This window comes from Polyodon spathula, chromosome 22, assembly GCF_017654505.1.
Source record: "Polyodon spathula isolate WHYD16114869_AA chromosome 22, ASM1765450v1, whole genome shotgun sequence".
In the NCBI taxonomy this organism is placed as follows: domain Eukaryota; kingdom Metazoa; phylum Chordata; class Actinopteri; order Acipenseriformes; family Polyodontidae; genus Polyodon; species Polyodon spathula.
In genome coordinates, this window is record NC_054555.1 from 14105112 (window position 1) to 14118413 (window position 13302).

The 13302-nt window shown below is 40.9% G+C and overlaps 1 protein-coding gene across 3 annotated transcripts in view; it reads right to left on the reverse strand.

Moving 5' to 3' along the window:
• Positions 1-13302, reverse strand: part of LOC121296813 (ras-GEF domain-containing family member 1C-like) — an 85613-nt gene that overhangs the window by 11334 nt on the left and 60977 nt on the right. For all 3 annotated transcript variants that reach the window (XM_041222635.1, XM_041222636.1, XM_041222637.1), the window contains 3 exons: positions 11020-11115; positions 9819-9914; positions 6101-6224 (listed from right to left, as the gene is read on the reverse strand). In XM_041222635.1, coding sequence (XP_041078569.1) covers positions 6101-6224; positions 9819-9914; positions 11020-11115 — 316 coding nt within the window. The remainder of the gene's footprint in view (positions 1-6100; positions 6225-9818; positions 9915-11019; positions 11116-13302) is intronic.

The following is a 13302-nucleotide window of genomic DNA, read 5'->3' on the forward strand; positions in this document are numbered from 1 at the left end:
ACAGTCAGTGGCCACAGCAGCCTTGGCTGTAGGCCAAACTGAAAGCACCAGAGTTTCAGTTTGCCCGGTAAAGAGCTGCTGTCTTCAACCCTCCCACTGCTTCTTGTCTAACTTCTACCACACGAACTTGGTCCTTTAGATCCTCGTCGTACCACCTCCCTAGACTTTTCACTTGCTTCTCGGACACTGTTGGTATTGCCTCACCATTAATGTAGAACCTTTTATCTACTACTTTACCTTTAATTATAGAGATGCTCCTTGATTTAATGGGCTTGAATCGCATCCGTGCCAATTCAATGTTATTGGTTAATTTGACCAATAACCGATTAGTGCAGGCTACTGTTGTAGTCATTGTTGTCATGTCATCCATGTATGCTTGAATTGGTGGTAGTCGCATTCTCAAAGCCAAGTGCTCTCTCCCACTACCCATTGTCATGCCCTAATAATTACTTCTATTGCAATGATAAAAGCCAGGGGAGAAATGGTACATCTTGGCATTATTCCAACTTCTAGGCACTGCCATGTAGTGTTGAATTCTGAAGTTACAAACAAAATTGCAAATCTCCAAAAGTAGGCTTTCACTAAATTTGTTATTGTCGTTAATCTGAACAAATCAAATGCTGCCCAAAGAAGTTCAAGTGGCACTGAACCATATGCATTAGCCAAATCCAAGATTGTCACATAGAGCTCCTCCATCTCCTTTTTAGCTGATTGAATTTCTTGCCAGATTAAGCTGATGTATTCTAAGCATCCAGGTTTTCCAGGAATGCCCGCTTTTTGTACTGAAATGTCAAAGAAGCAGTTCTTTAATAGGTAGGATGACAATCTCTGAGCAATAATGCTGAAGAAAATCTTGCCTTCTGTGTTTAATAGGGAAATAGGACGAAACTGACTGATGCTTGTAGAATCTTTTTCTTTTGGTATAAAGACTCCACCTGCTCGGCGCCATGCTCTTGGTACAACCTGTTTTTCCCATGCCACTTTCATCAATTTCCACAGGATTCATAGAACTCCTGAAGCACTCTTTCACACTCCGCACGGAACTCCATTAGGCCTTGGAGATGATGATCCCCTTGCTTTTTTCACAGCTTGCTCTACTTCTTTCCGCTTAGGTACACAGTCCTCCATTTGGTATTCTGGTGGATTGATAGGTGGGATATCTGAAGGAATTGACATAGGCTCCTGCCTTTTTGAATCTGTATCTGTTTCCTCCAAATAGCTCTCCAGCTCAAACTTAGATGCTTTTAGTGTGCTGTTTTTCTCACTGGTGAACATCTTCTTTAGAAATTTGAACGGATCTTTATAAAAGTTAATTCTCACATGCGCCTTCTTTTTGTAGCGCTTTGTAAATAAAAATACAGTGTTGTGAAAAAGTATTTGGCCTCTGTCTGATTTTCTGCATTTTTGCACATTTTTCACATTGAATTTGGTCAGATCTTTTTGTAGGTTGTAGTAGTATATACAGGGATTCTGAGAGAAAAAATGACACCAAAGTTTGGTGCATCTTTCATTTATTTGGTGTGCAAGGTAATCAAACATGCAATCTTCAGGTGTGAAAAAGTTATTGCCCCCCTAGTTAACTCAACCCAATTAAAGGGATAATTAGGGTCAGCTGTTTGAATACTTTAACAATCAGGCCTGATTTGGGCCAGCCCTGCCCAATATAAATCTGACTAACTTTTGCCCTTACCATCAGAGTGAAGTTGTCAGCACACATCATGCCACGATCAAAAGAAATTCCTGAAGACCTCTGGAAAAAAAAGTTGTTGATGCCTACCAGTCTGGAAAGGGTTACAAAGCCATTCCTAAGGCTGTGGAGCTCCACCAAACCACAGTCAGAGCCATATTGTCCAAGTTTCGGACAGTGGTGAATCTTCCCAGGAGTAGCCGTCCTGCCAAAATCTCTCCAAGGGCAAGGCGGAAAATCGTCCAGGAAGTCACAAAGAACCCTAGAACAACATCCAGGGATCTGCAGGCCTCTCTCGCCTTGGCTAAGGTCAGTGTTCACGACTCCACCATCACACGCACACACACACACACACTGGCTCTCAAAAGTATTCACCCCCCCTTGGACTTTTCCACATTTCATTGTGTTACAACATGGAATCAAAATTGATTTAATTAGGAGTTTTTGCCACGGATCAACACAAAAAAGTCCATAATGTCAAAGTGAAAAATGAAATCTACAAATTGTTCTAAATTAATTACAAATATAAAACAGAAAATAATTGATTGCATAAATATTCACCCCCTTTGCTATGACACACCTAAATAAGCTCTGGTGCAACCAATTGTCTTTAGAAGTCACATAATTAGTTGAATGGAGTCCACCTGTGTGCAATTAAGGTGTTTCACATGATTTCAGGTTAAATAAACCTGTCTCTGGGAGGTCCCACAGTTGGTTAGTACAATTCCTAACAAAAACTACATCATGAAGATGAAGGAACATTCAAAGCAAATCCGGAATAAGGTTCTTAAAAAACACCAATCAGGGGTAGGATATAAGAACATTTCAAAGGCAATGAATATCCCCAAAGCACATTAAAGTTCATTATTAAGAAATAGAGAGAATATGGCACAACTGTGAATCTGTCTAAAACAGGCCGTCCTCAGAAATTGAGTATCCGGGCGAGAAGGGCACTAGTCAGGGAGGCTACCAAGAGGCCTATGGCAACTCTAAAGGAGTTATAGTCTTCCACGGTTGAGCACAATAGCCCGGTGTATCACTAAACTGGCCTTTATGGGAGTGGGGCAAAAAGAAAGCTATTTATGAAAAAAATCACATCAAATCTTGGCTAGAGTTTGCCAGAAGGCATGTGGGAGACTCCGAGGCCAAGTGGAGGAAGATTCTATGGTCTGATGAGACCAAAATAGCGCTATGTTTGGCGCAAGCCTAACACCGCACATCATCCTGAGAACACCATCCCTACCGTGAAGCATTGTGGTGGCAGCATCATGCTATGGGGATGCTTCTCTGCATCAGGGCCTGGAAAGCTTGTGAAGATAGAGGGCAAAATGGATGCAGCAAAGCATAGAGAAATCCTGGAGGAAAACCTGCTGAAGTCTGCAAGAGACCTGGGACTTGGGAGAAGGTTCATCTTCCAGCAGGAGAATGATCCCAAACATACTGCCAAAGCCACACTGGAGTGGCTTAAAAACAAAAAGTTCAATGTCCTGGAGTGACCCAGTCAAAGCCCAGACCTCAATCCAATTGAGAATATGTGGAAAGTGTTGAAAATTTCTGTTCACCAAAGGTCCCCATCCAATTTTGCAAAGAAGAATGGGCAAAAATTGCAGTGTCCAGATGTGCAAAGCTGGTAGAGACTTATCCAAATAGACTCATGGCTGTAATTGCTACCAAAGATGCCTCTACCAAATATTGACTCAAGGGGGTGAATACTTATGCAATCAATTATTTTCTGTTTTGTATTTGTAATTAATTTAGAACAATTTGTAGATTTTATTTTTCACTTTGACATTATGGACTTTTTTGGTTGATCAGTGGCAAAAACTCCAAATTAAATCCATTTTGATTCCATGTTGTAACACAATCAAATGTGGAAAGGTCCAAGAAGGAGTGAATACTTTTTTGAGAGCCACTGTATGTAGTGTTTCTTTGTGATACAATACTGTTCGTATTCAATAAAACAGTGGCGTTATTAGTTCATTAATTTGAAAACTCGATGCCTAGCTATGGAGCCAATTGTGTACTTGAATGGTCCATACGTATGTGTGCACGATATACTGTATGGTCTCGTCTGCTGTTATATCGGTATATTAGTTTGGCGACACCAATGATAGCAGCTTGTCAGGGTAATGCCATTACTAATGGTGAATGTCCATCATTCTGCATTCTCACTTGGCTGTTGTGTGCAGTTGCTATATTGGTAGTGAATGCGCAGATGGTTTTGCGAGGCACAAACAGATTTGCAAATTGCTCAAAAAACTGCTATGTTCCAATGTCTTGCAACTGCTTTGTTCCGTTTTGGAATATCTCTCATTTTGTGCAAAAGCACTATTTTTTTGCGAGGCACAAATTTAACGAGGAGATTGCGTGAAGATCAAAGATCAGGCCCACAGTGTATCCACTCACCTCCACACAACCCAACCCTGATCCAATATTTCCTGCTCACACACATTACACCTGCAAGGGCTCGACCCTGCCAAATACTGTACCTCCCCCTATTTGCAGAGCACGCCTGGCCATCTTTCCCCATCTGGATTCTTGTGGGTGGCTTGGTCCCGACTCTGGTGCCTCCCTCTGGAGACTGAGAACTGGTGACTAGGGACCCAGGCGACATGGATGGGGCACTGGGAGTGCAGGTTGGAAACCAGGTGGGTACAGCAGCTGGCAGAGGTGAGAACCCCGGCGACCGTGGAGTGACGGCTGGGCCACCAGGGGGAGCAAAGCAGGAGACCAGACGACCAACTGTGCGTGATGATGCAGCGACCCAGGAGCTAGGCCCAGTGACCAAAGGTCCAGACACAAATGCCGGGTGTCTATGTGCCTGGGTCGATGGCTCTGACCCATCAGCATTGGGTCGAGACATAGAGCTGGTGGTCGGGGTTGTGGTGGAGGTGGTCCCCTCACCTCCTCCTTCAGCTGAGGTGGTCCAGGGTCTTCCGCAAGGGGTGCTCATTTAACTCCCTTGGTGAACCCTAGGCTTCTTTGCGGAGTTGCCTGTTTAACCCATTTCTACCCCCCTTTGACCTTTCTCCTGTCAGGGCTCCTTTACAAAGGGTGGCCCCAACACTGGCAGCGGCGCTGGGCTCTCTGGCAGGGCCGGTGGCACTGGGTACTCCGGCAGGGGAAATGGTAGGAGCGCTGGTGGTAGTATACCTGGCTTGCGCCAAGCTCCCCTCAGCATCATCTGCAGGGGCTGCTGAGAGCGGTCGGTAGTTCCACTGCTCCATCACACGATGGCTCCTGTCGTTCTGGCAGTCGGGATGGTGGTTCTTCCCCCTTGCGCATGCAGGACAGTAACTCCTCCCTCTTTGGCTCTAGAGCAGGTAGCTCCTCCTTCTCTGGCCCTTGAGTAGGTAGCTTCTCCTTTTAGGGCACTTGAGCAGGTAGCTCCTCTTCCTGATCTTTGAGGGGGCAGCACTGCACCAAGTGTTCGAACTCCCCACAGGCAACCTTGGTCCTCAAGGCAGGCGAGCAGGGCGTCCCAGAATCCCACTGGAGAGAACTGGAGACTGCTGTCTAGTGCAAGGGTTAACCAGGGTCAGAGTTCTAGCAGTCACACAAGAAAAAACTGCAACCGCTGGCGGTCGTATGTCTTTCTGTTTAGGGAAGTAGCTCTAGCCATTTTCACGGCACCTTTTATTTGTAGTTTTTTGTACTGTGTTTTATTTTCCTTTTTGTACAGCTTGCTGTATTTGCCCTCTGTGCGTTATCATGGCTGGTAATGTCACATGACCACCTTGGTTTACTTTCGTTGTCTTTTGTATTAATAAATCCTGCGCGCCTGTGTCGGCATTTCAACTACACCCCTAATTGTCTCTCTGTATACTTAATCAATGGCTATCCACACACGTGACACGAGCAAGACCCTGTCACAGTATGCCATTACATTTCATTATTAATATGGTATTTGTAGGTCTTACAACTGAAATTTTCTGCTGCCATAATTCCAGGTCAACATCTTAAGTGTTTTTGTGTCAATAATGTACTGTAAATACAAACATAAATAACACCTGTCCTCTGTGAAGATGGGGGCAGTGCGCAGGTAACGGAGGATGTGCGAGTCCTGTTTGAAACTCTCTGTCCTCTGTGAAGATGGGGGCAGTGTGCAGGTAATGGAGGATGTGTCAGTCCTGTTTGAAACTCACCGTCCTCTGTGAAGATGGGGGCAGTGTGCAGGTAGTGGAGGATGTGTCAGTCCTGTTTGAAACTCACCGTCCTCTGTGAAGATGGGGGCAGTGTGCAGGTAATGGAAGATGTGCGAGTCCTGTTTGAAACTCACCGTCCTCTGTGAAGATGGGGGCAGTGTGCAGGTAATGGAGGATGTGTCAGTCCTGTTTGAAACTCACCGTCCTCTGTGAAGATGGGGGCAGTGTGCAGGTAATGGAAGATGTGCGAGTCCTGTTTGAAACTCACCATCCTCTGTGAAGATGGGGGCAGTGTGCAGGTAATGGAGGATGCTGCGGTCCTGCTCGAAGGGGCACTCCACCTGCTTCCAGGTCATGAACTCTCCCACCTGCTTGGCCAGCTCCAGGAATTTCTAGAAACAGAGTCAAGTATCAGAGCACAAAGAAAAGTAAGATATGCGTCTCTTCTCAGCACACTGGAGTTTCAAGGGTCCATGACAATTAAAAACATTTTCTTTACATTGTTAACTGCGCCACTGTGCCCTTACCTTCTTGTGATGTTTGCAATCATCCTGTGATCCTGAAATAGTGTTTTTTTTTTTCTTTTTTTGAAAGGTCTTTCTTAAATATCATAAAAGGGTGAGACAATTTGATTTAAAGCTTTTCTTTCATTTAAATATGTGTTTAATATTTAAATATGCTTCCTCACATAATGTTCTTTCTATTGGATTCCATAAACACCTACTTCCAAATGAAAGTATTTACATATGTGATTAAACATATACTTACTGCGTCCTCATTGCCAGTCATTATATACAAATATACCAGTTTACAATACACTGCTGTTTTTATTGTGAAACTGCTACATCATTAATTCATGAACTATAACGTGGCTTCATCTTCAGCATGTGATGGGCCAAACCTCCTTCCTGACTGAATCAACATGGCACATTCTAATCAGAGTGTGGCAATAGAAATGCTGTTTCCTGTAATGACAGTACTCAGCAATGAACACTATTTTGATGTCTTCAGTACAGGCTTTGGACAAGCAAATTAGAAACACCTGCACCATCTAGCTTTTGTGTTATGGCCTCACTGATTAACATGGCACCACTAACAAACAGTGTATAACATAGAAAATTTATTGTTCTGTTGCAAGTCAGTTTTAGTCACAGACTTTCCTGAATATGTAAATTTCAACTGCATTTTCCCTGACAGTATAGACAGGTTGCAAATAACAAATCAGTGCTGTCCTGGCTGCCCATGGTAACTGTATACCCCACTGACAGTGTATGACAAAGTTCTAACCTTTTTATAACCAATAAGCTAAAGCACAATGATTAAACAACAGTAAAGATGCAATCTAAGACTTATTTTATCATTAAGCACACTGCAGTACTTCAAATAGACTGACATTTCCAAAATATTAACTTTGTTTGCATTGGCAAGATAGATTTAAGTTGTGCCAACTTCAAAATGTTATTTATTTGCCTTTTAGTTCTTGGAGATATACATATACATACATACATATATTATATACACATATACAGGTGCAATGATCAAGAGATAACCAGACCGTAAACAGTCATTTTCATAAAACCTACATTGAGTCTGGCAAGTACAGCAGCAGATGATTTTTAGGTTTTGATGATAAACAGCAGCTTTAAATTTTGCCAGTCTGTTTTATCAGCTTCATTAAACTATAGACACACCGAGACTCCTCTGTTTAGACATGTTCAAAATGTGGCAGGAGCTGGACAAGCATTCATACAATTGTCCTCTAGTATTCTCTAATTCAGCCAATTCAATTACCGGCCTATGGTTTGGATTTCAAAATGTTTCTGAATAAAAGTTTCACAGGATTATGTGAAACAGTTTTTTTTACTTATAAACAGTAATTTGCTAATAATTTCAGCTTATCATAGGGATATCAGCTTCTACTTATTGTTACTTAAACCGTTCATTTTAATACATTCTGTATTGCTCACATAAAGTGAGTGGTTTGCAATGTAAAGTTTAGTTACTCAATTTATGAATTGGTTCATGGTGTGAGTTGGTCCCTAGATTGAATTTGGCCCAATCAACAAGTCTGTCAGTAACATACATCCTCCGTCACAGCTCTAAATTCAAAATCAGAGGTAGAGGCATCAGTATAATAAGCTTGACACATATCAACAGCATGATCACAATAGGACATGGGACAGGTTATTATAGTTACATAGTTCAATCACAGTTTGAAGCCGCTCTGCTGTGCAAGAATGTAAGTGTGGTTTGCTGACAGCATTGCCCCGGCAGCATTTCCGCTACCAGGGGTGCAACGGGACAGATCACCTTTTCTGCTGCAGGAGTGGACCACCATGCTGTCAGCCATGCCACTACCAACAGGGGAGCTGACAGCATTTTCAGCCATGGGCCCAGTGAAGCCTCCCTTCCTGGCCCAAGACTTTGACCTGGACTGCTGGGTTTGTAATAGGGGGAGGTTGCCATTGAGCCCAGGTGTGCTTTGCACAAGGGGGGTATATGTGGCAAAGTGCCCCGCCCCTGGGCTAATTATTTGCGTTGTATGTTACGTGTAGTGTATATTCATTGGTACACAGGATACAAATGGGTCTGTGTAACACGAGTGGGTTTAAAATGTATATTTGTATTTAGCCACGAGGATTGCACAGCACTTCACGCGCAGGTAAAATGTAGTAATATGTGAGCACAGGGAATTGCACTTATTAATTCACGTGCAGTTGTACCGCGACTCCAATTGAATGATTGATTAGCAATCGAGTCTTGGTACAGATGCATAAAAGCAGTACGTATTCACTCACTCTGGGTTGTGTGTTCGGTGAGTGGAGAACGGGTGTGAAGAGGAGAAAGTAAAAACGTAAAGTAAATCTTAATTTAACTCACCATGTTTGTCTGTTCGTCCAATCATTTGTTTGTCTGTTTAGTGTTAGTATGTTTTGTTTGTATATTTATTTTGGCTAAAGTGCCGTGTCCTGTGTTTTGTTTGTCTTGCAACCTTTTATTTTCTGCTCTGTTTATTAAATCTCCACCTCTCTGTATATTTTGTGTTGGTTCCTGTTTCTGGTCTGACGTCACCCACTGCAGCCGTCTTTGTGACACCCCTTCACAGGGGATTCATCACCAGCAGGGGATAAGAGGGCACTCACTAAATCCCCTTCACAGGGGATTCATCGCCAGCGGGGGATAAGGCAATGCAGTGGTAGCACAAATGGTAAAATGCTCCCACAGTTTCAACTTTATCAGGACCACAGTGAAACATGTAAAGCAAATCATTTATGCTGCCATTGCTAGGATACAACATTCCTCCCCCCTTGAAACCATCAGCGCACTATCACTGCGTAGGCCAAATAAGCACAGGAGAAATATGCTACCATAGCATACAATACAACTTTGACTTGTACAGGGCCTTGTACAGAGCCTTTCACATGACAAAACAACTTCAGGTTTACAACCAAAAAGACAATGAAAAGCTGTAGTATCATGAGAAAGAAGATCCCCATGACCTACACGCAAGACCAGAGGGCACAGTTGGAAATGAAGTGGACTGGACAGAAGGAAAGAGACACTTCTTCACACAGAGAGTGACGAGGGTATGGAATTGGTTACCTAGTCTTGTTGCTGAGGCAGAATCACTTGGATCCTTGAGGCTCAACAAAGGTCTGAGATCAATCATCTACTAAGAGCTGGACGACAGCTAATGGGCTGATTGGCCTCCTCTCACTGGTAGATTTTCTTATGCTTATACACAGTATGTGCAGATTTTGTGATAAAGAATAGTTCTGCTTGGGTTTCATCAGGGTACTACACTTGTATTGTAATGGCTTCAGAGTCACAATCAGTTCATTATATTTCAGTAATAGTGTAGACGGAGCCAGAGGGATATTTATTAAGAAAGGTGAGGATATTTATCAGAACTGTCTTAGTGTAACATTGCTGGCATAAAACACTGTTCTAGTATGTATGCTGTAGCAAATTGCTAAAGTTCTCACCTCAAAATTGACATGCCCATTCGGCAAGCGATTTGCACAACCTTCATTCAAAAAGTAGATATCTTTAATTAACAGGCTGAAGAATGGGATCACAATCTGAAAAAGAGGAGAACAAAAAACAAAATGATTTCCAATAGCACTCTTGCTTCCAATGCTAGAAGTTTAGACCCGGATTATCAGTGGAAGGGACATCCTGCACTGTGCTCACTGGCAGAGAGCTATCTCTATACAAACCACCACATTCCTTGTCCTGCAATCCAGGCATTTTAATAAACAGCAATGCTTTAATTTCTGCAACCACGAAAATTTTTTATTAAATAAATAAAAAAAAAACAGGACACATATAAATATTTAGCTTTGTTGCATTTTGTTAAATTCTGAACATTAGCAGTTTTCTTTTCTTCCTCTACTTACAAGTATGAAATGCCAATGATGTTTTTTTTGTTTTTAAGTCAATTTGACCCTCTGTTTTACCTCTTCCTGCAGTATTGTCAAAAAATATATTCTTTGTTTAAAGATTCTTTGTCTGCCTTAGTTCTTGTTCCTCATCTTTCATTACAGCATCAATGTCACAGCCCTTTCTCAACAAAGCAAAATATATCAAATAAATGAAATGCATGTACAGAAAATGATAGGCACAGCAGTAACTAAGTGGTGGTTTGCAAATATGATATATTTCATTTATAAAATAGTTGTAGATTAGAGCAACTTAAATAATGAATCGATTTGAAACAATCAAAGTAGGATGTGGCACATATTTAAATTAAGAACACATTAGTTATTAAGGAAAAAGTGAGGTAGCTCAAGTTCCACGTTAACACGAAGCTGCAAACAAAAAATAAAGATGATAATGAATCATTATCTAGCGTAATGTAAAAAAACAGCAATAATGAAACGTGAAAGACACAAAGCAGACTATAGTTTACTGTGTGCAATCAGACTGTAAGCTACAGGACCAAGATACAGCAATGATTAATTGTAATCTATAGTGCTGTACTTGAGATATTTAAATATCCAGAATGAAAAAATAAATAAAATAACCAACAGATTATCATTACAATGAAATGGACCATTGCTTCTGTCAATAATTCCAATAAGAGTTTGTGAAGCCTTGGTTAGCATGCCTTTAAAGAAGGGCAGAACCCCAGACACTGAATTCAGCTCGTGTGCACACAAGTGTGTCCGATCCTTATTTCTTTACCTTCTCCCTGTTGCTGTGTGCGGTCAGGGATCGGTGAGCTGCCCCTCGCAGGGCTGTCCTGTAGTTGTAGAAGTTACCTGTTGGATCCATTTGATGCTACATGATGGGAAAAAAAAAAAAAAAAAAAAAAAAAAAAACATTGAATCTTCCCAACTGCAGCCCAGGCAGTGTTACAGAACCCACTGCAGTGTTTACAAGAAGCACACTGTGTTAGCTGCGTTACCTTTGTACATCCTGTGTTGTCCATATATTACAATATATGTTTCAACATAATCCTGATTGTTTTGATATTTGAAATCAAACATCATTGGTAAATCAACTATGGAATTACTTTTTTTTCAGGTTTTACTCAGGAATGTTCACCAGGAAGAGAGTCTCTCTACCAAACATTGCAGTGTACCCAGTTAATGCTCCATCCTGCAACACTGCTGGTGCTCTGATTAAAATGAGTGGTGTATTGCACATTGAAATGAGTGCTATATTGCATATTGAAATGAGTGGTGTATTGCACATTGAAATGAGTGCTATATTGCATATTGAAATGAGTGGTGTATTGCATATTGAAATGAATGTTGTATTGCATATTGAAATGAGTGGTGTATTGCATATTGAAATGAGTGCTATATTGCAAATTGAAATGAGTGGTGTATTGCATATTGAAATGAGTGGTGTATTGCATATTGAAATGAGTGCTATATTGCATATTGAAATGAGTGGTGTATTGCACATTGAAATGAGTGGTGTATTGCATATTGAAATGAGTGGTGTATTGCATATTGAAATGAGTGGTGTATTGCATATTGAAATGAGTGGTGTATTGCATATTGAAATGAGTGGTGTATTGCATATTGAAATGAGTGGTGTATTGCATATTGAAATGAGTGGTGTATTGCATATTGAAATGAGTGGTGTATTGCATATTGAAATGAGTGGTGTATTGCATATTGAAATGAGTGGTGTATTGCATATTGAAATGAGTGGTGTATTGCATATTGAAATGAGTGGTGCTGCATATTGAAATGAGCGCTATATTGCATACTGAAATGAATGTTGAATTGCATATGGAAATGAGTGGTGTACTGCATATTGAAATTAGTGCTATATTGCATATGGAAATGAGTGATATATTGCATATGGAAATAAGTGGTGTATTGCATTTTGAAATGAGTACTATATTGCTTATTGAAATGAGTGCTATATTGCATATGGAAATGAGTTTGTGTATTGCATATTGAAATGCTTTATTGTGGGAAAAGAAAAACAGCTATGTTGCCGGAGGGAGCATGAGCTGGATACACTGCAGTTCTTACAAAGAGAAATGATTTTCCTGCTGGCGACAATCCAGAGTAAATGTTGAGAAACGTATCGCCTCGTTGATTTATGATCCATGATTTGTGATTAAAACTATCAAAAGTCTGCAATAATAATTCAAAATATAACGCTGAGATAAGGACAACACAGGACACAGCAAAGGTAACATAATGCATTTCTGGTATAAACACAGCAGAGTGTTCAGGTACACTGTAATATATATCCTTGTACTTACTACTCTTAGAACAATCCTTACTAAAAACACAGTAGATTTACATGAACCAGCATGGCTTCTCTTATTCCATATATAAAACTATAGTCATTTGTAGAAAACAATTGGTACCCTAATAGTTACATAGAGGGCTGGCACAAAGTTACATCTATACATGCTGCCCATACATAGTGCTGAATGTTGGTACTGGATCAGAACAATTCATGGGGAATTCAATGATGCAATTAAAAAAATGTCTTTAGGGGGTGGTGTTGAAGTTCATATGCGAGTACCACATGGTTAGTAGGGCCAATTGTTTACACAGTGACACAATGCTGAATAATTCCACAACTTCCATTCTTTACACACACACACACACACACACACACACACACACACACACACACACACACACACACACAGTGGCTCTCAAAAGTAATCACCCCCCTTGGACTTTTATTGTGTTGCAACATAGAATCAAAATGGATTTAATTAGGTGTTTTTGCCACTGATCAACACAATTAAAGTCCATAATGTCAAAGTGAAAAATAAAATCTACAAATTGTTCTTAATTAATTACAAATATAAAACAGAAAATAACTGATTGCATAATTATTCACCCCCTTTGCTATGACACACCTAAATAAGCTCTGGTGCAACCAATTGTCTTTAGAAGTCACATAATTAGTTGAATGGAGTCCACCTGTGTGCAATTAAGGTGTTTCAAATGATTTCAGGTTAAATACACCTGTCTCTGGGAG